At 33.0% G+C, this 25,206-nt stretch overlaps 1 protein-coding gene and 1 long non-coding RNA gene across 3 annotated transcripts; one reads left to right on the top strand and one right to left on the bottom strand.

The window, feature by feature from the left end:
* Window positions 1-1,516: 1,516 nt before the first annotated feature.
* Window positions 1,517-10,317, bottom strand: LOC103402776 (probable disease resistance protein At5g66900). 2 transcript variants are annotated; one of them, XM_070808739.1, is made up of 7 exons: window positions 8,812-10,317; window positions 5,685-6,088; window positions 5,088-5,449; window positions 4,800-5,008; window positions 3,485-4,610; window positions 2,624-2,958; window positions 1,517-2,482 (listed from the first exon to the last, which is right to left on the bottom strand). In XM_070808739.1, exons 1-5 carry the CDS (start codon window positions 9,431-9,433, stop codon window positions 3,769-3,771), a joined length of 2,439 nt encoding a protein of 812 aa, XP_070664840.1. In that variant the 5' UTR covers window positions 9,434-10,317; the 3' UTR covers window positions 1,517-2,482; window positions 2,624-2,958; window positions 3,485-3,768. The 2 variants fall into 2 exon arrangements, with proteins under 2 accessions (XP_070664840.1, XP_028947579.2); XM_029091746.2 differs by lacking the exon at window positions 2,624-2,958.
* Window positions 10,318-10,408: 91 nt separating this feature from the next.
* On the top strand, window positions 10,409-13,081 carry LOC139189664 (uncharacterized). Its single transcript, XR_011573496.1, has 2 exons — window positions 10,409-10,692; window positions 12,560-13,081. It is a non-coding gene; the product is annotated as an uncharacterized lncRNA (long non-coding RNA).
* Window positions 13,082-25,206: the final 12,125 nt, after the last annotated feature.

Here is a 25,206-nt window from a genome sequence, read left to right as displayed (position 1 = left end):
TACAATTGAGACTTCCTATCATTCCAGAGAAGTCTCTTTTGTTTGCCTTACGTAGAAACCTCTTCAAGTCTTCACGATTTGGCTTTCAGAGGTATGTTTGTCCATATATGACTTCAATTGTCTTACAGAAGTGCTTGAGGTTCTCAATAGCAGTGATCTTTACAAATCGACAATATTTGTCAATGTTGCAAAACACCCAATAGCAGTGAGACCTGTCAGCCTAAGACATCTATCTTCATTGCAAAGTAGTCGTCATGGTGGGCAACTGCATTCAAAATACTTTTAAAAAGCTCTCTCCTCATCCGATACCACCTCCAAAAATCATGAGAATGATATCTCAGACATTCAATGAAATAGTCTTTTATCATCCGGTCATGGCACTTTTCCCTGTCACGCTGCACAAATGAACGAATTGTGACAGAACCATGAAAGCTAGATTTGGCATGTTGCCTATTTTGCATAAGTGAGTTTGCAAATTCGATTTCTTCATTGTTGATTTCTTCTTCCTTAACTGCAATGTTTACTTGCCATTTGCAATGTCAGGCTACGCTTTTTTCTATAACACATTGATAATTCGAGGAAATAAAAACACTATGAAAGTTGGATGATTTTGAGAAAACATAAACACTATGAAAGATGGATGATTGGTGAATATGTTATGTGATGGTTAGGTATTCAACCTATGCTTATATAGAGAATGATTGAAGAATATGGTGTGGGTAGGTTTGTGTTTCATGTGTTTCATATGTATTTTGTATGTGTTTCGTGTGTCATACATCTTTATCATGTGTTTTATATGTGTTTCATGTGTTTTATATGTGTTTCATGTGTTTTATACATCTCTATCATGTGTTTCATATTCTTTCATAGTGTTCATGAGTTTCATGGTGTCGATTTAGTTTTTTTTTTTTCATCTAAATATTTTTAGGTTAAAATGTTCTTAAAATTAAATTATGATAGTCTACTTAATTTTTTTTTCTAAAAGTTATTTTAAAAAAATTAGCCAAAATTCATTCTTAATCTCGGGCTAAAAATTTAACCCATAAGGGTTTGAGTAGCAAAGCTGTTTTTGGGTTAAAATCTAAATTTTCTGGGTTAAAAATTTTAGGTTTTGACCTAAGGTTGCAGATGATCTACCAACGATATCAACAATAACAACGTCATTAAATTAAAATATGATATACCTCAACTTAGAATATCTCAATATATAATCATCCATGGAAGCAACAAAGGAAAACTTGTCAATATAACTAAATGCATAATTTACATATTAGGTGCAGTAAAAAAAAACATTTTTTGTATAATCCAAGAAAATATAATACACATTGTTTATAAAGAAAACTAATGAAAATGGCTTGAAAACTTTGAGTTTTAATAATAAGGAAAAAATAAAGGGTAAAGTGAATAGTAGCAGGTTTAACTTTTTAGTGTAAAAATGTAGTTTTTCGTTAAAGTGAACAGTACCGTTGGGCTTTTCGTTAAAACTCCCTTATTTATATTGGGTAAAACCATAACATCAGAACGCATAATTTCTTAAGACTCAAGAAAATTTGATTACAAATTGATGTGATGAAACTTAGAAATTAGACAGAACTAAGAACGAAATCAAACAAGAAAATCCAACAAGAAAATACAAATTAAAGAAAACAGTGCAACACAAATCAGAAAAACGCTGCTCCAACATTTATCGAGGAAAGACAGGTCTAACAGCTAAGGCTTTTCGAGCCAATTCAGATTGGTTTTTTCTTTTGCCACCTTGATTTTGTCTCTGGCTATGAAGGATTACAAACGCTTCTTCTCTTCATCACAAAGTCACTTCCTCGAACTGCTCGTGAAGATCCCACACTGACAGAGGAAATTCTTTCAATCTTGAGCGTTGTCCCATGTTGATCTTTCTTAAACCGCTCATATTACCAATGCCTTCAGTCAATTTCTTAATGCCGAAAAAATTATACTTGTCAAGACAGCACAACTTAGTGAGGTTCTCAATAGAGACCGGAAGCCTTACCAAGTCTGTACAAGACCTTAGTCTCAATACTTCAAAATTCTCCAGCTTTCCGATCTCTTCAGGCAAGGCAGATAGCTTATGACAGTTGGTGATATTGTGCATCTTCATATGAACAAGATCATAGAGCTCGGTAGGCAGTTCCACCTAATCATGGCAATAGTCTATATTCATTTCCTCTATACCTGGCCAGGCATCTGAAATTTTGATGGAACAATTGCGGAAAGCTTGACCCATGTTACACATGAATAAAGATATCTTCTTTACTCTTCAATGCAACGAAGTTCTTGGTTATGGAATGAATTGAAATGCACTCTAATCTGATTTAAACCATAGTTTGTGACCATTAGAAACTTCAGTTTGTCAAATTTCTGCACAAATTCAGGTAAGGCGTTGTTCTCTGTCTTAAAATTCAAAACTAGAACCTCAAAACTTGTGGTAGATGAACACTCCGCCATTGCGTTGAGAACTTTCCATCTGCAAACGATATGCTACCAGATATGAGTAGGACAGAAATTAAATGAAACTTATGTGCAAATCTTAGCGTGTGTGTCTGTGCACTTGCGTGTGTACATATACATGTGCTTGCTTTCCTAGTGATCACAAGATGTGCCAGACCTCTGGTGGCGAGTTTGTGGAGGTTCTTAATGAACAGAAAGTCCTCATCTAGCTTATATAACTCTGCCCACGTATTAATGAAAGCAGCAGCAGAGATTCTTTGATCTTCAGGAAATGAAACAAGGTCTGTGAAACATTCCCTGATGATAGCCTCTTTGCCATCTAAGGAATCTATGCTACTTTGAAGGCGAAGAAGCAACTCAGTCTTAGAATCAAGAATAGAACCTTTACAACAGTCTGCTAGTCTTGAATCGCTAGAATTCTGCAGCTTGTCCACAAAGTGATTTCCCGGTCACTGTAATGGCAAGCGGAACTCCCTTACAAAGGTTTAGTATCTGCAGGTTTACCATCTGAGTTGCATACCGAAATTTCAAGTTTCTTTTAACATCTCAAGGGTTTTGTGAAAATGGTTAATGACTACCTACTCGTCTTCATTCTTATTTCAGTTTTAGTTCTAAAGAAAAATCTTATGGTAAAATGGGTGTTTGCTTCTGTATGTGCATACATATTGTAAAAGATCAAAACAATTTCTTTTCCACACTTTGTTGTGAAGCCTTGATAAGTATATTTGTTTTGGATTGCATAGAGAGAAATAAATCTTTCTCAGAAGATTTTTGAGCATTTGAAATATTCCATTTATGGATTAGCTTTGATGTTATATATAACCGAAGCTGTTAAGTGTACAAAAGGCTTCAACTCAACGAATGACATCTATAACATACTACTAGTTCTAATTGAGAGAAAAAGATGTCAAAATTGCAGATTAATTCTACTATAACCCTTCTGGTTTGGTTAGGCACTTTCCTCAGTGGGGATATGGAATTTCAGAATATAAAAAGCAATTAGAAAGTATTATCATACCTTTGACTTCCTCATCTTGACATAACTTCATTGCCAATGTGGTTTTCCCATCTTCTTCAACTCCCTCAAAGGCTCATCCAATCCAACTGTAACATTGGAGGTTCAGGAACTGACCCAAATCATGAAATCCTTCTTGATTTTGGATCACAACATTTCCTTTGTTTCCTACCAAACCATTTTTCTGGACAGTATCCAAGGTTTCTAAACATCATAGTTTAAAATGTCCCATAAAAAACGCAAACCACACAGAGGTTTAAGAGCAACGTTCATTGAGGAAACACGTGTCAGAACTGAGTCTTTTGGAGCCAATTTGGGTTGATATTCTCTTTCGCCACAATTATCCTTACGTTGTTGAGACACGACAAGAAAGATTCCCATAAACATTTTGTCTGTTCATCACAGACCACTTCCTCTAACTGCTCAAGATCCATGACTGATGGAGGCAGCTCTTGCAACTTTGAGCATTGTCTCATATTGATCTTTCTTAAACCACTCATTTCACCAATGTCTTTGGGCAACACCTTGATGCCAAAGCAATCAGATATATCAAGAAATTTTACCTTTCCAAGGTTCTTCATCGAAATTGGAAGCTTCGACAGTTCTGTGCAGGATCTTAGCCTCAACATTTCTAAATTTTCCAACTTTCCAATCCCTTCAGGCAAGGCAGATAGCTTATGACAGTTAGTAATACTGAGCTTCTTTAGTTTACTAAGATCACAAAGCTTGGAAGGCAATTCAATTAAATCACTGCAAAAGTCGATGTTCATTTCTTCAAGATTCGGGAATGCTGATGTGATTGAAATGGAACAGTTGTTGAAACCTTGACCGATATCACACATGAAAAATGATATCTTTTGCAAACTTTTCAACGGTTTGAGGACCTTGCTTATGGTGGGAATTGAAATACGTTCTAATCTAATTCTCTTAAGATTTGATAATGAACCAAGTAGTTCAAAATTATCTAGTCCAGCAGGTGACAAACCGTAATTTGTGATTATTAGAACCTTTAGTTTATCCATTTTCTCCACGAACTGAGGTAAGGCATAGTTCTTTGTTTGAAAATTCAAAACTAGAACCTCTGCTTCAGGTACTTGCATGTTTGGCCATTTTGCTGAGAAGGCTCCATCTGCAAACCATAAGCTTTAAGATGTTAGTGTGGGTTGAAATTAAATGTTCTGAAGTCCTATTGAGGTCTTAATATGAATGAGCGAGTGTGTGTGCACACAAGCGTGTCCATGCACACATACTTGTGTGCACGTATAAGTATTTACTATATAGATAACAATGACGTATTTACTATAGAGATTGATGGAACCTGTTGAGATAGATAATAGTCGAGCCTTGGACGCTTGATACTTTTGTTCTGTCAACCACTTAGGAAGGTTGTCCCCACATATGTTTATAACTAGCCTTTTCCTCTGTTCTATTGGGTCTTGAATCGCCTGATGGATCGCCAACTCTCTAAGCATGTGATGCTGGGTGACAAAGTCTTCGGTGTAATAGCCGTCCGCCTCCCTCTCACGCCTGGATGATCAATAATAATTTCTTTTATGATTTGTTTGGTATACATAATGGAATAGAAAATTATGAGTAGGGTGCATACCTTGTGACAACAAGGTTTGCCAAACTTCGGGTGGTGAGCCCATGAAGGTTGGCAATGGTCAGAATTTCTTCTTCTAGACCATATAACTCCGCCCACATGTCAATGAGGGTGGCAGCAGCGATTCTTTGGTCCTCGGGAAATGAACCTAGATCGAGGAAACATTCCATGATCATAGTCTTTTCTTTATCCAAGGCATCTAAGCTGCTCTGGAGGCAAGCAAGCAAATCCTTGTCAGTATCAAGAATAGATGAACCTTTGCTCCATTCCAGTACTCTTTTCTGCCAGATTTCTAAAGGCTGGCCGCGAAGTGACCTCCCGACCAATGCAATGGCAAGTGGCCATCCCTTACAGCGCTTCATAATCTGCAATTTAATTATCCCGAATGAATTCAGTTATTATTTGATTAAATTGTTGTAAATCATCTAAATGTTTCAATAAAGATGATAAAATTGTTTAACTGTCTACTCTTTCATTCTTATTATAAGACGGTAAATGGATGTGTTGACATGCGTGGACGCTCAACGTTATTTCTTTGCCCTCTTCTGACTCTCTGAGGCATAAATAAGCATATATGTGTATTGCAGACTAAGAAATCACCTTTCTTGAAAGATCTTCGGAAGTATAAGAGCTCTTATCCTCTGAGGATGCTGAATGGTGAAAAAGAGCCATTGCATCCTCATCATTCAATAATGCCAAATGGTATGGAGAACCAAATCTCGGAAATGCAAATCTTGATGTGACCAAAATTTTGTAATTTGAAAACTTGAATTGATCAAACTTATCAAGAAGGGACTCTGATCCTGACCAAACGTCATCCAGGACAAACAACAGAGGATTGTGTCTTGCTTTCTTCAAAAATTGTTGCAACCAGTTAACTGCCATGAATTCGTTTTGGAAAACAGGCGGCTCAAACCCCTTCAGTTGATATAGTTCATGTACAATAAGGTCCAAGTTGGGCTTTTTCGACACATTGACAAAGAAGATATTGTTCTTGAATGTATCTATCCAAACAGAATGTCGGAGGTTAATAAAAAGGTTGACTAGATATGTCTGCAATTCTCAGAACAAGTAATTAAGTAGTCAAGCAAGAGCTCATTGCAAGATTTGTGCCCTGAGATGAAGCTATATGTAGAAGAATTTATGAACTTTCTTAATTTGTTTTCACAGGGCTGGACCTGAGATTTTGAGGGCCTTAGACGAGCTTTCAAAGTGGGACCCTAAAGTTCTTTGACCCCCAATTTTTTATATGTACAAAAAAAAAATTCGCTAAATACATAAAAAAATTATTTCCACATCAAATATCATTAAAAGTCAAGGAAAACTTGATATTAGTCCAATTTATTAAAATAAGTCCAATTCCTTATATTTAATTATTAATTATTAATAATTATCTCGTCAATGATGAGATTTATTATAAAAATCAAATTTCTTCCTAATTATCTCTTTGATTATTTCTTTTTATTATTTTTTTGTTATTTCTTGTTTTTCCTCCTACTTTAAACCCCATTTATAAATTTTAATTTTAATTTTTATAACCAACATATATCACAGGTTAATAATATTTATCCACCTATATGAAAGATTCTTTTTTATAATCAGCCCGTCACAGATTAATATGTCTTGCTTTTATGTATATTATTATTTTTTTAACCTTTTAGTTAGATTTCATATCTCGCTTATGAGTATAATACACATTCATAAAAATGACAATCCCACCCAGTGTCCTATTAGACCCACCCTAATGTCCTATTTTCCCACTCACAATCACAAAAAGTTAAAAAAGTAAAATGTAAATCCCACCCACCATTAATCTCAAAATAACCCTAATATGTTTTGTTTTAAATAACTCTAATATATCTTTAAATAATATTTAAATAAATAAATAAAAACGGAGAACTGAAGTAGAAAAAAAATGCAAAACTTGGACATTCATCATCTCCTTCAAATCATGCATGTCATTAAAATCATTGCATCGCTTTCGCAATATCTCTTCCCACTCAAATATACCACCCGGATCTCTTTCCAGATCCCCACCCTCTATTTTCACCGATATTCCATTTCCCCCGAGTCAAACCCTAGTACTCACACCTATCACCGCACCGCAGAGACTCCATTGAAGTTTCTCGCCTCCATCTAGCACACACCTATTCCTTCTCCCAACCTTTATACCCATTGTAGCCCAAATCTTTCCCAGCCTCTCTCCACTGCAGATATCACACCCCACCCATGATTATTTATATATTATTTTATATTATAATTTTTTAAATATTTTAGTAATTAATTAAATAAGGTTTAAAAGTCTTCGTTAAAAAGGTTAAACATGTCATTAACATTTTTGTTAAATGGTGAGGAAATAAGACACCGGGTGAGAATATCAACACTCTTCATATATTTGTTACTTGAGTTCAGGTACAATGTTTACCAGATAGATTTATGTTAAGTATGTTAGTTTTTTTTCATTATAAGATATTAATTAGATTTTTTGGAGTTGGAAAATACATAATATTATAAGATTTTAATTGATTTTTAATATTTTTAGCAAATATAAAATGAGCATAAAAAAAAATAAAAGCATGTAATTGGATAACTGGACTCACTCCTAACAACCATCTATATTTTTGGACCTGGATTTAAAAGCCCCTAAAAATTAATATCAAAAGAAAATAGATATACAAACATTATTTAAATATTACACGTCTCACATTTTTAAACGCAAATGTACTAAATGTTTGAAGTCTAAAAGTTTTAAGATTGAGAGTGAAAAATAATAAAACTTGATGATCAGGAGAGTAAAGAACAATAAAACTTGATTGACGAGTATAATAAATTCAACAACGTCAATTGTTTCTCTTTTGTTTTTTCTACAACATCATACTAATGAATCGGATATTGAAATACTTCATTGAATAATAAATTATTAAAAACCAAAATATTAATTCAAAATTTTTATTACCTTAAAGTACAATCTTCAAGACTATGTGATAGTTGATTTAAACATTCTATAGAAATGAAGAGATTGGGAAATTGAAAAAAAAAAAAAAAAAAAAAAAAGATGCATAGTGACTTGAGTTTTATACCTTATATGCATTTGGACAAATGAATTGTGAGTAAATTTGAAAAACAAGAAAAAACTAGTGACCATAAAACGGCAACTCTATGTTTCGATTCCCACCACAAAGAAAAAGGCAGCTGAATATTTTCACTATACCAACAAATGAATTATGATATTTTTTTACTTTTTCTTTATATGTTATTTACACAACATATAAATTTTTTAGGGATCCTTCCGAAGTGGGGCCTTAGGCGGCACCTGCACAGACTACCTTAAGGACCGGCTTTGTGCTTTCGCATGGTTTAGTTTCATGTCCCCTTCGTTGTACATTGTATTCTCTTGAACAAATTTGGGTTGGTGTGGATACTTGGAGGGACTAGCGGGCGTTTTATAGGGGTCTTGGCCATAGTGCATACTTTTGCTCGTCTAATCCTCTATATGTTTTTTCTTTTTTAGAAAAATCTAAACTGATGGATTTAACCTTACAATAAGTTAGCAATAATGTAGTTTAAATTCGTCTGTAACAAGAATCTAATTTAAAACCTATCAATTATCAATAAAAATAAATATCACCATACCGTAATACTAAATTGCATCATCTACATAATTTTTTAACTATCTAGGAAGTTAACACTTCACAAAAAAAAAAAATTGAAATCATTGATAGCATACCTTTGACTTCTTGATCTTGACAAAACTTTTTAGCCAAGGTTGTTTTCCCACATCCTCCAGCAGCTGTAAGCACAAGCATCGAAACCTTTTCATCCTTAAGGAGCTTCATCTTCAACTCCCTCAACGGCAAATCCAACCCGACTGTAACGGATGGGGGTTCAGGCACCGCATACGAACATTTAACCGTTTCAGGTTGATTACTTTTCATCACCAAATTCTTTTCTATTCGAGAGAACGCCGTCTCGATATTCCTGAGAGAAACCAACGTCTCCCTCGCATCCCTTACGCCCTGCAGTTTGAGTTCATCAAACACTCTTCGAAGAGATTTTTCCAGTTGATGGAGCTTCTTGGTGTATTTGCATTTTTTCCACACGCCAACTTTGCTGCACTTTTGAACAAGATCTGCTCCCTTCTCCATTTGTACTGTAAAATATTCCAGTCCCTCTTTCGAGTTATATTTTTCAATCTCTTGGATGAGTGGCTGCAGAGAGTTCAGTGTGGATTTGATGTCTCCGAGGAGGTGCTTGAACATAGTAGTCTCCTCCTGCACTGATTTTACCGCATCAAACAGCATTTGAAATGCCGTTCTCAGGGCACCCACGCCGACTGAAGCCACAGACATATTTAAGTGAATAAAACGACTCAAAACTTTATTTTCTCTTACGGAATCTCTTCTTGGCTGATGAAATAATATTGTTAGCACAGGTTTATATATACCTAAACGAACGAGGTAAGAAAGAGACACGGGGAATTTTACAGTAAATTGTATAAAAAGGGACAGAATTTACGGTAAATTGTATGAAATGGTTAGGTATGCGTGGGTTCAGATAAAGACTTCTTTGGAATCTGAGCCCACGCACACGTCTGAGTAAAGTAAAAGAAAACGTATAGATTCATTTGAAATGCGATCTGACAACAACCACAACCACCAGCACCAATAATAAGAATAATAAAGGGGGTAGTGGCCCTCGTGGGCGACCTAAACAAAGTAAACGAAGACTTGGTCTTTTTCCTTTGTTTATGATTCCATTATATTTCGCAACTTCGAAGAAATTGTAGGGAGAAAACAAAAAGTTGACGTAACACGCAACTACAAGAATAACAATAAAAAAAAGGTAAATTACATAATAATTCTTTAGATTTGAGATCTATTATAACCTCATACAACATTTTTAAAATATTGTACTTTCATACCTCACATTTTATTTTATTTCAAAATAATAACTCCATTACTTTTTCCATCTGATCCGTTAAGTGCTAACATGGCTGCCACATTTGTACTAAGTGGCAATTTTTTTTTAATTTTTTTTTTAAAAAACCTAAATCTTCTAAAAAATACAAAAAATCAAAAAAAATAAAAAACAAAAGCTGAACCTGCAACCCCCATCCACCCAACTTGCAACCCATAAGAAGAAGAAGAGAAGAGGCAAAAAATAAAAATAAAAATAAATAAACACGCATCTTCATCCTCCCCAACCCCCCCTCCTTGCAACCCACCCCTTTCTTCCCCCTCCTGTCTTCCCCAAACCCACAGTACACCCATCCTCCACCTTATCCTCTGCACCCACTACCTGCAACCTAGAAAAGAAAAGAAAAAAAATAAAAACCCATCTCCCTTTCCCTGCAACCCAGATCCCGTCTTCCCCAATGAGTGGATTTAAGGCGAAGGGTGGGTGCGCTGGGTTTTTTATTTTATTTTATTTTATTTTTTCTTCCTTCTTTATGGGTTGCAGGTTAGGCTCGGGTTGGGGGAGCGGAAGATGGGTGCACGAAGGAGGTGGAGATGGGTGCAGAGGAGGAGGTGGAGGATGGATGCGCACGACGGATGGAAGAAGATCATGGTTCCATGTTCCTGGTTCTTCTTCTTTCCTTAAGGCTCAGGTATGGGGGTAGGGGTGGGGTGATGAGATTTAGATTTTCTAACCTTTTTTTTTTTTTTTTTATTTAGAAGATTAGGGTTTTTTTGTTTTTTTAAATTATTTTTTTTTGCCACATGGCACACATTTGGTAGCCATGTGACATAAATATGACAGCCACGTCAGCACTTAACGGATCAATGGATGAAAAATGTAACGGATGTATTATTTTGAAATAAAATAGAACATGAGGTATGAAAGTGAAATGTTTTAAAAATGTATTTTGAAATAAAATAGAAAGTGAGGTATGAAAGTGAAATGTTTTAAAAATGTTGTATGGGGTTGTAATAGACCTCAAACTTGATGGGCTACTATGTAATTTACCCATAAAAAAATTTCTTACTAAATGAGATCGGCTATACGAATTATGCTCGATTCTGTATTATGTCTTCCGTTAGATTCAAGTACTTTAAGTATTTTTTTATAGTCTCTTCATCTACCCCTTTGGCCCTAAAACTCTATTTCATAATCGCATATTCTAACTGGAGTATCAATAGATCTCCGTTTCATATGTCCAAATCACCGTAACTGATTTTCTCTCATTTTTTCTTTAATTTCGACTACTCATACTTTACATTGAATATCATCATTCCTAATCTTATCATTTCTCGTGTGCCTACACATCCAATAAAGCATTTTCATCTCTGCTACCCTCATTTTATGTAGATAATTTTATAAATTTCAATTAACTATTATAGACGCGTTATTCTAATTTTGAAAGTTGATAATGATTGTTTTCTTCTTTAGATCAATATCTAAGTTCGAATATTGCAACTTACAATTATTCTTGTTGAACGATCTGTAAAATTCAAAATATATGCTAAAACTCCATCTGCAAGTCCTAAAAAAAACTTGTAATATGCGGTAGCCTCCCTCTCTATAGTTTAAATTAAATAAATATTTAGAATGTAGAGTAATATCACCCAATCGTAATAAATGAACGCGTGTTGAAAGGTGCAGAGAATACAAAAAAGTTGAAATAGCACGCAACTACCATTTGGCCTTTTCTCTCTTTTCATGATTCCAGAGCGCTTCGGAGAAATGGTAAAGAAAAAACAAAATGTTGAACAAACACGCAATTAAACTCAATTGCGTGAATAATGGGTTGACGGTAAATGATAACGTTGGGAATTTCTTGTGAAAAGACTAGTAGAATTTTCTTGCATTTTCAAAGAATATGCATAAAATTGGGTGTTAAGGGAAAGTATATTCAACTACATTTATTAGACCAAAATCCAAGTTTGAATTTCGCATCCGACAACTTTTCTTAGTGAAATAAGTGGATTTTATAACAGTGGTGAAGATAAGTGTTGTTCATATATCATAGTATGAATTCGAATTATGTCGGTTCTCTAATCTAACAAATTTATCATTTGATAAAAAAAAAAAACACCTTATTGGTGAATGCTCTGCAAAATTCCAAAGAAACTTGTAATATACCCCTTTATAAATCTTCAGAAAAACTTGTAGTATACCCCTTTATAAATCGTCAAAAAAACTTGTAATATGCCATTTACTTGGAATGGGATAGCCTTCCCTCTATATACGTTAAATTAAATAAAAATCAAGAATTTGAAAATAATAATCAAACATATTTAATAGTTCTAGTGCGTTTGTTAGAGTTGTCGTGTCATTTCGCAGGACTTTCTGTCCGTATTTAATTTTAATAAAAATTTAAAATAATATCTGATTGTACGATTCACAATAAAGAAATTGAACGTGAATTTTGAAATCCTCACAAATTCAGATGGAATTAAAATACGTGTTTCAACTTCCCCACTATTAAAATCATTAAAAAACTAAAAATCCTCTCTCCGTCTTTCCATCTGCAGACGGGTCCCTCGAAACTTCATCCTTCCTTCTCCATCTTCTTCACCGATCCTCCTGTGTAGAAAAGCAGAGTGCCTTCTGGGTTTCATCGGAGAGGGGAGAGAGTGGGGAGGAGAAAGGGTGGGGGTGAGGAAGACACAGAGGAAGGAAGGAAGCTCTGGAGAGAAAAGCACCGTGCCTTTTGGAGACCTGGTTTATGAGCGAGTCTCCGTAGTATCACTTGAAGATGTTGAGCAAAGATACATCCATAGAAAAGGAAAGCTAAAGCCTTCAATGATTCTACCGTATCGTTTCTTGGAAACGTCCTGCAATCCGCGTCAATGCAAGGCCGAGTAAAGTAAATGAAAGCGTGTTGAAAGGTGCAGAGAATACAAAAGGTTGAAATAACGCGCAACTGACTTTTGGCCTTTTTTATTTTCATGATTCCAAATCGACTTCCAAGAAATGGTAAAGAAAAAGCAAAATGTTGAACAAACGCGCACCTACCTTAAATTTTGAGGAAACTAATGAAAAAGATTTGAAAACTTTGAGTTTTAATGATAAGGACAAAATAAAGGGTAAAATAAATAGTACCATGATTGATTTTTTAGTGTAAAAATATGATTTTTCGTTAAAGTGAACAGTACCGGATGCTTTTTGTTAAAGTTCCCTATATTTTGATCTTGTGTTGTTCTGTATAACTTAAAAATCATCTCTTTCTCTTTAAAATTCAAAATTTGTTCTATTTTAACTTTTAAATTTTCTTTCTCCCTGAAAATCAATGGTCACCTTGTGAAATATATAGGGGACCCACCCCTCAATAAGATTATGCTATATGTGTCATTGAATTAGATTATAATTCAACATTATGTGTTAATTTTTTTAATAAAATCGAGTTTCATAGAGTAAAATAACAAAATCAAACGAAAATAAAATAAATTCCACCTTGCATTAACATTTCACATAATAGAATTAACATAATTAAGACAATGTAAGGCAGATTTTGTGTTTTATAGAGTAAAATGACAATTTTTAAATTTCAAGAAGCACAATGCAATAAAAAAAATCGAATTCTAAAAGACAAAGTTAAGGAAATTATGAACTTTTTTGTTACGATTCAAACTTCACTTTTTTTTGTCCGGTTACAAGATTCAGATCTGGGCTTTAGGGAAGTTTTTCATAGTGTGTTTGCGACTTTTAGCCACGGTTACCAATTTCATGGTCGGAGTTGGCATGAACGACTGGAATTTTCAGAAGCACTTTGCTTTTGCGTTCCTGAACTTCCTATGGGTAGGTAGAGCAAAGACAGAGAAAATGTTAAGTTTAATTGTTATTTAAATTTCAATTTTTGAGTGAGTCTCTGTAGCATTTTCCGCTCTCTAAATTTCAATTGATTATTATGGACACAATGTTCTAATTTTAGGGGTTTATAGTGATCGCTTTGTTTGCTAGATCAAGCGTTTGGTTTGAATTTCATTGTCGGCAATCATTTTTTATGAACGATCTGTTAAAAAAAATAAAAAAAGACAAAGACCCCCTCTTTAAGTCCTTAACCTTGAGATGAGTTAGCATTCCTTATACCAATATTTTTTTTTAACAAATGATATTATATATACTAAGGAGATGAAATGAGTTTAGTTTCACAATGGGCTAGCAATAATGTAGCTCAAAATACTTTTTACATGTATGTTCAAATTTTCGAAGATTACTATTTGATTTCTTTTTGGTTTCATAAAATATGCACACGATTTATACTAGAAGATGAAAAATATTATATTCATCTAATATTATTAAGGAAGAAGCCCTTATGGTTCAATTTTCAAAAAATAACAAAATTGCCTCTGTCTAAGGGTGAAAATGTTTGGACTTGGATTCTCTGCCCTCCTAATTCGGTGCCCTCCCCGTGCCCTCTTGTTTGTGTGGTCACGGTTAAGCCACGTCAATATTTTATATTACTATTTTTTTTGTCTTATTATTTTTATAAAAAACAATATAAAATGTTAGCATGTATTAACCGTGACCACACAAAACAGGAGGACACGGGGAGGGCACCGAAATGGGAGGGCAGAGAATCCAAGTCCAAAATGTTTTGCTGCGAGTAAATCCATAGGCCTAGTGTAAGTTAGTTAGAAAATTTATTATGAACTGCTACTATATAGTTTCCTTTTGGTATACTAGAAAATGAGAAACTAAACTTATATACATATAATTTTTTTTTTTTGAAATTGTAGAATATGTACAAAACTTGTAGTAGAAGATGAAAAGGATATTATACTTATATACATAAAAATATATATATAAAAAAAACTTATTTTTCAACATTAATTTTTTGTGCATATGCTATGAAAACACAAGAAAATTGCATTCTAGCCTACTCAGTGAGGTTCATCATTTTTAATAAACTTATGAATATGTCTCAGTTATGTTTATCAAAAGTTTATTGAAGAATCCATCTCATTTAGAGTGTATCACAAATTCACGAAAAATGACATAGTTGAGAATTTCTTATGAGGAGATGATAGTATAATTTCCATATTTTTTTTCATAGAATATGCACAAAAATTTCAACGTTGATTAACAAATTTTTCATGTCTTGTAAGTATAATTTTCTTTTCTTAAATTTAAATTGCACATTGACTATGTCATGTTTAATGCACATATGAATTTATCTCATTTACGTGTTTCATATATCCCTTAATAAATTGATCCCGTCCGTGTGAATTATAGGTAAACGAAAAATGATAGAGCTAAGAATTTTTTGTGAGGAGACTATAGTATAATTCCCTTATGCCTTCATAGAATATACACAAAACCTTCAATGTTGATTAATAAAATCATCTCTCTTTTTATTGGAAATATCAACTAGGCTTAATTGGATTAATAGTTTCCGTGGTGAAATGACAGTTGGAAGATAACCTCCGTAGAAAAGAATTAGGATTTAAGCTCATGTGGTAGAGTTTGTTACGATTTATGCCCAAAATTGAAAATTCTATTAACTTTATGTTAATTATTAGCACGTCCGTTTTAGCTTAGTATGTGTATAAAGAGTTCCGTTTTAGCCTAATATGTGTGGCACGTGATAATAATTAACAGAAATTTGACATAATTCTCAATTTTGAGCATAAATCCTAATAGACTTTACCATAGGGGATTAAATCCTAGTTTTTTTCACCACATGACTATCTTCCAACTACTCTATCACCATAGAAACTATTAATCCAATTAGGCGTATCAACTATCTATTCTAATGTATAATATTCGTTATAGTTTTATACAAAAATACTTCAAGAGCTCAATTAGAGAAAAGTATGATGGCGTGATTCGAACTCTGATAATGACTAATTTAACATCTAATCTAATAAAATTTATCTTTTAAAATGTGAGGAAGACACAGAAGAATGAAACGGCAGAAGATACAGTTTTTCAATTCTAACCTTCATTTTTTTTTTATTAGTGGGACCCATACATCACAACACATTTTGTCTGCCCTTCACTTTCGGTTCCCTTCCCGTGCCATTCTGTTTTGTGTGATAATGGTTAAGCTAATTCAACATTTTATATTATTTTTTTTATATATATAATAAGACAAAAATGAATAGTAATATAAAATGTTGACGTAACTTAACCGTGACCACATAAATAGAAAGACATAAAGAAGACATGAAAATGAAGGGCAGACAATCCTTGTCCTCTAAAATAATCCTTGCGTGTCTAGTGAATCGGTGAAGACTTGCTTTACGAGCGAGTCTCCGTAGCATCACTTGAAGATGCTGAGCAAAAATACATCCGTTGGGAAACAGCTGACGGCCTTCAATTTTTCTACCGCATTGTTTCTTGGAAACGTCCTGCAATCCCAGTCAACGCATGGCAGAGTAAAATAAATGAAAGCGTATTGAAAGGTGCAAAGAATACAAAAAGTTAAAATAACAAGCAACTACCATTTGCCGTTTTGTCTTTTCATGATTCCAAAGCGACTTCGATGAAATTGCAGAGAAAAAACAAAATGTTGGACAAACACGAAGCCACCTTATAACTTAATTTTGATCTTATTTTATCATGCTGAAATTTTGAAAGTCGCTATTTTATACTTTAAAATTCAAAAACCTCAATAGTCTCTTGAGTGAGATCCATTCCTGAATAAAACTACGCTACATGTGTCAATAAATTTGATTATAAATCTTGACTATATGTTAACAACAATAAATAAAAATATTAAAATCGGGTTTTATAGCGTAAAATAATGAAACCAACAGTAAATAAAATTAATCTCCACTGTGCAGTAACATCTCACATAACAAAATTAACAAAATTAAGGTAATATGGAGCGAATTTTAAAGTTTATAAAGTAAAATGACAATTTTAAGTTTCAATGAGCAAAATGGGATCCAAAATAGAGTCTCAAGGGGCAAAGTAGAGCGAATTTTGAGTTTCAGGAGTAAAGTTGTGACTTTTGAGTTACAATAGCATAATAAAATTAAAATCAAACTCCACTAGGTGTAGCTACAAACTAAGTCTAAAACCGAAACCTAGGATTTAAGCTCATGTGGTAAAGTTTGTTACGATTTATGCCTAAAATTGAAAATTCTGTTAACTTTTTGTTATTTATTAGCACGTCCGTTTTAGCTTAGTATGTGTATGGAGAGTTCCGTTTTAGCCTAACATGTGTGGAACGTGCTAATAATTAACATAAAGTTGACAAAACTTTCAATTTTAGGCATAAATCCTAATAGACTTTACCACATAGGCTTAAATCCTAGTTTTTTTCCCCACATAGGCTATCTTCCAACTATCATATCACTACAGAAACTATTAATCCAATTAGGCCAATCAACTACTAATGTATAATATTCGTTATAGTTTTATACAAAAATACTTCAAGAGCTCAATTAGAGAAAATAATTATGGCGTGAGTCGAACTTTGACAATGACTAATCTAACATCTAATCTAACAAAATTTATCGTTTGAGAGGTGAGGAAGACACAGAAGAAGGAAATGGCAAAAGATACAATTTTTCGGATTTGGATCCTCGCCGGATCCCCTCCCTGGGGATCTTAGGGATCAACGCATGTAGACCGTTGATAAAAAATCATGCGACCACAATTTTTTCCTTCTGGCTTAAATGTCAAAATGATCCTTGTGCTATAGTCACATGGAAAATTTAGTCTCCGTGTTTTTTATTTGGCTAATTTAGTCCTCGTGTTTGTCTCTTTTAGCCAATTAAGGACATTTTATTCAATATCTTTTAAAAAAATCATAAGAACAATTATATTATATATTATTACCCTTTATCTTTACATAAAAATGCAAATTAATTAGAAATAACACATATAAGAGATAAAACTTCCAATCTGAAAAATGATTAAGGTTTTGACATAGAAAAGAGAGAGGGTAATGTTAGGGAGGAGGTGGGAAAATTGGAAGAAGAATCATTTTTCTTTAAATTTTTAGTTTTATTTCATTTTTAAATATTTTAAATCAAATAAATAGTTTTATAAATAAGTTTATCATAATTTATAAAAAAAGTTTACTGAAATTAGATGAAAATGTCTTTAATTGGCTAACGAAGATAAATACAAGGACAAGCTTGGCCAAATTGAAAACACAAGGATTGGATTGACCTAATGACTAAAACACATTGACCATTTTAATATTTAAGCCTTACATTTTTTACGCAAAACAAGATTATTTTACTTTTAAAAATATAAAAAACATTTAATTGGAGCCATATAATTTTGGGGTTTTTGAACATTAGTCATTGCAAAAGATTAAAATTAAAAAAAAACCTGGTGCTAGATTAAATATTCAATTTAATCCCTTGAGTGTACTTTTATCAAAATTTACATTCAATTTTTGTTATTTAATGTTTATTTTTATTTAATCTCTCCATATTAAATTTTAATTTTATTAATATGCTCATATTTAGTTTTTTTGAATTAGAAATGAATGTAAATGAGAAAATATTAAAAGAAATTTGTGATACAAAAATATATAAATACATAAGTGTACAGAAATGATTGTGCCAAAATATATAAAATTGACTTTTTTGTACTGAAATATTTGTACCGACATGATTGTACCGAAATATATTATAATGAACCTAAATGTATGTACCGAAAAATATTATATTGAATTAATGTAGCTAAATGTTAATACTAAAATGTATGTACCAACATGTATATACCTAAATATCAATACCAAAAATATATGTAGCTAAATATTAGTACCAAAATGTATGTACCTAAATGAATTTACCGAAATATAATAATTGAATTAATGTACCTAAAAGTCAATACTCAAATATGTGTACCAAAGTGTATGTAACGAAATACATTATATTGACCAAAATGCATTATATTGAATCAATGTAACTACATGTTTGTACCGATGGATATACCAAAATATTCAAATGTATTAATGTACCTAAATGAAGAACATACAAAATTGTTATCGGAATATATATTATAAAAAAAATTAGTTGCCTAAATGTAGACATTAAAATATATTATGATGAATGAAATATAAATTAAATTTAAATGTAACTAATACATTAAAATAAAAATAAAAAGATAAAATAAAACATCAAAATACAACTAATAAATGATATGATTAAATGTGCTAGGGACTAAAATTGGATTTTAATCTTATATATGGTTATAATCTAAATCTTATCTTTTTTAAGGATTAAAATGAAGTTTTCTATATAATTTTTTACCAACGGTTAACGTGCGTTGATTCCTAGATTCCTAAAGAAGGAATCCGGTGAGGATTTAAATCTTAGTTTTTCAATCTAACCTTCATTTTTTATATTTTATTAGTGGGACCCATACATCACAATAGATTCTAAAATAATCCTTGCGTGTCTAGTGAATCGGTGAAGAGTTGCATTACGAGCGAGTCTCCGTAGCATCACTCGAAGATGTTGAGCAAAAATACATCCATAAAAATGATAGGGATGGTCTATCCTCCATTTTCGATGTCCTCTTCGTGCCCTTTTATTTGTATGATCACAGTTAAGTTACGTCAACATTTTATATTTTTTGTCTTATTATATCTATAAAAAAAATATAAAATATTAACGTGATTTAACCATGATTACAAAAAATAAAAAGACACGAAAAGGACATCGGAAGTGGACGGCAGACAATCCTTGTCCTCATAAAAAAGGGTTGGGAAACAGCTGACGGCCTTCAATTATTCTACCGCATCGTTTCTTGGAAACGTCCTGCAATCCCAGACAACGCATGGCAGAGTAACATAAATGAAAGTGTGTTGAAAGGTGGAAAGAATACAAAAAGTTGAAATAACAAGCAACTACGATTTGGCGTTTTTTCTTTTCATGATTCCAAAGCGACTTCTTCGATGAAATTGCAAAGAAAAAAACAAAATGTTGGACAAACACGAAGCCACCTTATAACTTAATTTTGGTCTTATTTTATCATGCTGAAATTTTGAAAGTCACTATTTTATACTTTAAAATTCAAAAAACTATAGTGTCTTGAGTGAGATCCATCTCTGATTATAAATCTTCATTATGTGTTAATATATAATAAATAAAAAATATTAAAATCAAAATTTATATAGTAAAATAATGAAACCAACAGTAAATAAAATTAATCTCCACTGTGTAGTAACATCTCACATAACAAAATTAAGGTAATATAGAGCGAATTTTGAGGTTTATAAAGTAAAATAACAATTTTAAGTTTCAAGGTGTAAAATGGGATCCAAAATCGAGTCTCAAGGGGTAAAGTGGAGCTAATTTTGAGTTTCAGGAGTAAAATTACGATTTTTGAGTTACAATAGCATAGTAAGATGAAAATCAAACTCCACTGGGCGTAGTTAAAACTAAGTCTAAAACTGAAATTTGGAAAATTTCTCTCTCGTATTTCTCAAGCCTGTGAAATTAGTATTGATGGCATGGCATGGGACAAAATAGAGTAAACTGTTGATTTGCCCCCTGAACTATCACCCAACTTTCAATTTCCCCCCTGAACTTTTTAATTGGAAAATTAAGGACTTAAACTAATTTTTTTTGGCCAATTTCCCCCCTACAGTTAGTTTTTCATAGATTTCATCCAAATTAATGTTAACTCTTATCATGTGCAAACCACGTAACTCTCATTTGTGGACAAAAATGTCATTTCACTAGACCTTTAGATACAAAAGCTATAGAATCACACATATTTGCATAGGTTTATATTTTAGAAATCTAAGGCTTTCAATTATTTTAAAGAATGAAGCGACCGAACTACCCACACATGTTGTGCATATGCTTCTATTTAACAAAAATTTGGATGGAATGAATGAAAAATTGACAGCAGGGGGCAAATCGGCCAAAAAAATTAGTTTAAGTCCTTAATTTTCCAATTAAAAAGTTCAGGGGGGAAATCGAAAGTTGGGTGATAGTTCAGGGGGCAAATCGGCAGTATACTCGACAAAATATAACAAAATTGCCCTCTGTTTAAAGAAGAAAATATTTTGTTGTGAGTAAATTCATCGGCCTAGTGTAAGTTAGAAAATTTATTGTGAAGGTGCTACTATATGGTTTTCTTTTGGTATACTAGAAGATGAGAAATTATAATTATATACATATATGTTATAGGCATAATTTACTGAACAATTATGGAAGCCATCGAGAGAGAAGGGGTGCGGCACATAGAGAGAAGAAGAGAGATATGTGTAATTGTGGGTGTGTTCTATTCCACCCCATTGTGTCTTTATTTATAGTAGTAGGATAGGTAAAAACCTTTCCCTTTAGGATTACAACATATAATAGGTAATCTACTCCGAATAGAAATATAAAATACATTCTCATATCTACTAGGATTTACACAATCACATTCCTATTCCAATAGAACTGCAACACTCCGCTTTGAGTGTGTAAATACTCAAGTAAATGACGCATCTGGTCTTCAGTGATGAAGCAAGTATAGTTGATGAAGTTGTTAGCACAATGAGCAAATGCGAGTCTCAAATCAACGGAAGAATGTATAAAAAGTAAAACTCACAAAACCTCGCTATGGTAAAACCTAAGGTGAGAGAAAAACCCATAGTCTAAGGAGAAACGTGAGAAGTTGCATGATGATGATTTTTCCACTTGTAAAACAAGGGTTAAACTATAGAAAATTCTTGCAAGAGAACAAGTGTTTGTAGTATAGAATTGCTCAAGCAAGGTCGATCTCCTCAGGGACTGATATAAACAATTTACGAGTTTTTGTGTATTTAACTTATTTAACTCTAAGAACTACACTAATTTGACGAAACTAAATACTACTGGATGTGACTTAAACAAATATCTAAAATGGGAATTGGCTTATAGGAATAGTGATTCAACTAAACAAAACAAGTAAATGAGGAAATTCAAGATAAAATAAATGATTGAAGAAAAATAGATTGACAATATGCTAGAGTTCAACCTTTACCAACAACACTCATACGTAGCTATTCCAATTGCTTAAATAATTGAAAATACACATGCTTTGAAGGTTGGATTTTCCTTGTGTATGTTTTACTTGTGACATTCAAGTTAAAACACATACCACTACATGCAACTTATCCATGACATTTGGATTAAATATAAACATGAATGATTCATTAATCTTGGTGAAAATCCTTTTGTTAAACCATGTAATCCCTAAGAGCATGATATTTACCTTAGGAGAGTACAATCCTCAATCACAAGAAGCACAACCAATTTTAACGTGACATTCGTTCAAAATTGCATCCGATAACTTTTCTAAGCATCCTAATGGTGATCAAGCATCAAGGTACATAGATAGTTTAATTCAATGATTGAAAATATCAAAGCAAGCATGTAACAACACTTAAGCAATTGAAAGATAAATCTACGTATTCATGTTGCGGCTCATGGCCTCACTCTAGCGAAAAGAAATTAGTTACACATACTTGTATTAATACATAAGAAATTATCCATGAAAAAAAAACAAAGAAAGAGACAACCCTTTTTTCTACAAAGAAGCTATCTGCCCTTCTCCTCCTTCCATGTGGAGCTGCGGCTCCCTTATGTTTCTGCCATCTTCTTCTCCCTGCAACTCTCTCCTTTTTCCTCTCCTTCTTTTCTGCTCTCCTGTCCGTCTGTTGCTCTTCACTTTGTCCAAGCCTTCGTACACATAGAATTCATTCTAATAGCTTAAGCTTATGGAAAAAGTAGGAGTGTAGCCATCTGCATTGAACCAAAATAGCTAGTGGACTTATCACTGATGCTTAAAATCTATTCAATCTTTTCTGTTGGGTCTGCGACATCATTTGTTCTCATCACATGATCTCTTCAACTTTGAATTTTGGGTCAGTATTCTGTGAGAAACTTAGTGGGATTATGTTCATTTAATTATGGTAGACCAATGGCTACTAAAATGATGATTATTTATAGGTAACCGAATAATCCCCCTTCCTTTTCCTTTCTCTTTTTTTTTTCCACTTCCGTGTGTTCCCTCCTCTTTTCCAAGTTATTAAGGCCACAAGTGGAAGACAAGCCTCACTTCCAATTCTTTTGTTTGTTTTTATTATTTTCTTTTCTCCTTTTTGCTTGAAATTGATCCTAAAGCAAATTTAACTGGACATTAACACAAGGTAAGGTAAAATGCAACCATTTTAACACAAAAACATCACAAAGACTTTAGAAATAGATGGTATAAATGCATGAAATATATGAGTGATTAAATACCCCCAAACTTACATTTTTGCTAGTCCTCTAGCAAAACAAAACACAAAACAAAACAAAACTACTCAACTAAGACTTGACTCAACAACTTAGTAGGCAACTTCTCAAATTCGATTTCAGAGATAAGTGCCAACCATGAAATACACTGCCAAGAAGTAAGTAACAAGTGCTCAATACATCATCCAATAGTTAACCAAATTTCCTTCAAACAAAACTTGAAATGTCATGTGTGAGCTAGTCTAGTCAATGCAATTCCAAGCTCCTTTAAATCATCATATGCAAACATGTGAGTTTCTCACAAGACATACGCTCATTCACTCATAAGTTTTGGTTAATGTGTTTCACTCAAGTGATCTCATTGTACATGCCGCCATATGCTTGCTTGTCCACCTAACTCGCTATCAATATTTAAGTAATACCTTGGATCAATAGGACTTTATTACGGTTGTAATGGGGCTAAAGGTGATAGGCATATGAAAGAAAGGATATGGAAATCAAAAATTTTGAGAAAGTACACTTTAGTAGTTTTCCAACACCTCAATATCACACCACCTCAAATTGAAAGCAAAATAATAAAACTTCGAGCACTTGTTACTCCCCAAATTCAACTTCAAAAGGAAATTTATACTCTGCAGACACATTTTCAACAAATCAACACTCTCAAATTTTCTTTTTCTTTTTTTTTTTCTTCTTCTTCTTTTTTTTTTTTTTTTAAGAAACAAATCTGCAAAGCTATGTATAAATATGCAAAAGCTACATCACCCATCAAATTCACATTTCATTGTAATACACATGCTCCATCCATCTTTCTACATAAATGAAACCCCCAAGAGCACAACCCATGTAATACTTTCTCAAAACAAATAGGAATCGATTTCTGTGTATGGGCTCAACTCCAATATCGGAGCATGGTAAAGAGATGTGGCTAACAAAGAAATGGCTTAGTTAAAGGCTCAACGGGCTACTACGGACACACATAACATATAAGGTAGGCATGAAAGGCTCAAACGATCCAAAGATGGCCTATATCACTTCCAAGTTATTACATGAATTGATTAATGAATCGAGAAATATAAAGCAAGTTCTAGAGATACATGTACAGTGAGATCATACGCACAAGAAGGAATGAGATTGATGCATAATGGTTCAATCATGTATAGACTAAAAAAACTCACAAGGTTTACATAATCTCACATGATTCACATATGAAACGCTAAATCATGCTCAAGTTTCACATTGACAAGACTAGGCACATTTATTTTTCAAGTTGATTGCTGGAAATCACAGTTAACACAAAGACAACGAAAATAACTTAGACTTCTTGGAAGTAAGAAGGAAATTAAGATCAAATCTCATCATTGAATTGAGAACTACCCACAAACAACAACAAAAATACAATTTTTTTTTTAATTAGTTTTTTTTTTCTTTTTTTTTTTTTTTTTAAACAAGAAGAAAACTAATGAAATATATTTCCACCCCCAAACTTAATTATAGCATTGTCCCCAATGATAATGAAAGGAATTTTTAACAATAAGACATAAAAATTGAAGGAAAGAAATACAAAATGAAATCAATACACATAAAGAAAAGGAAAGAACACACCAATTTGTGTAGGTGAGGAGAGCAGCAGTAAAAATGCATTTTTGTTCCATGGTAGAATTCCAAATCATCCCCAAACTTGTTTCAACACGTCCCATTATGCATAACAAATGTGTGAGTAACCCGTGGGATTAAGAAACTTTGCAAGAAGTTGTGGTAGAGATTGCAAAATCATTACCTGCATAAGGGAGCAAAAGTAGGACTTAAACACACAAACCAGAAAACAAGAAAAAAAACAGAACAAGAACATTTAAAATTATTCAAACTAAAGATGAAAGATAGAAAGCTTGGGTTTCCTCCCAAGAAGCGCTTTAGTTACTGTCTAGAGCTAGACATTCTGTTGGCAATTTGATTCAAATAACAAGTTCCTTCAAAGTGATGGAATCCTT

Source organism: Malus domestica, chromosome 02, assembly GCF_042453785.1.
Source record: "Malus domestica chromosome 02, GDT2T_hap1".
Taxonomy (NCBI): Eukaryota; Viridiplantae; Streptophyta; class Magnoliopsida; order Rosales; family Rosaceae; genus Malus; species Malus domestica.
This window is presented reverse-complemented; position numbering and strand designations above follow the sequence as displayed.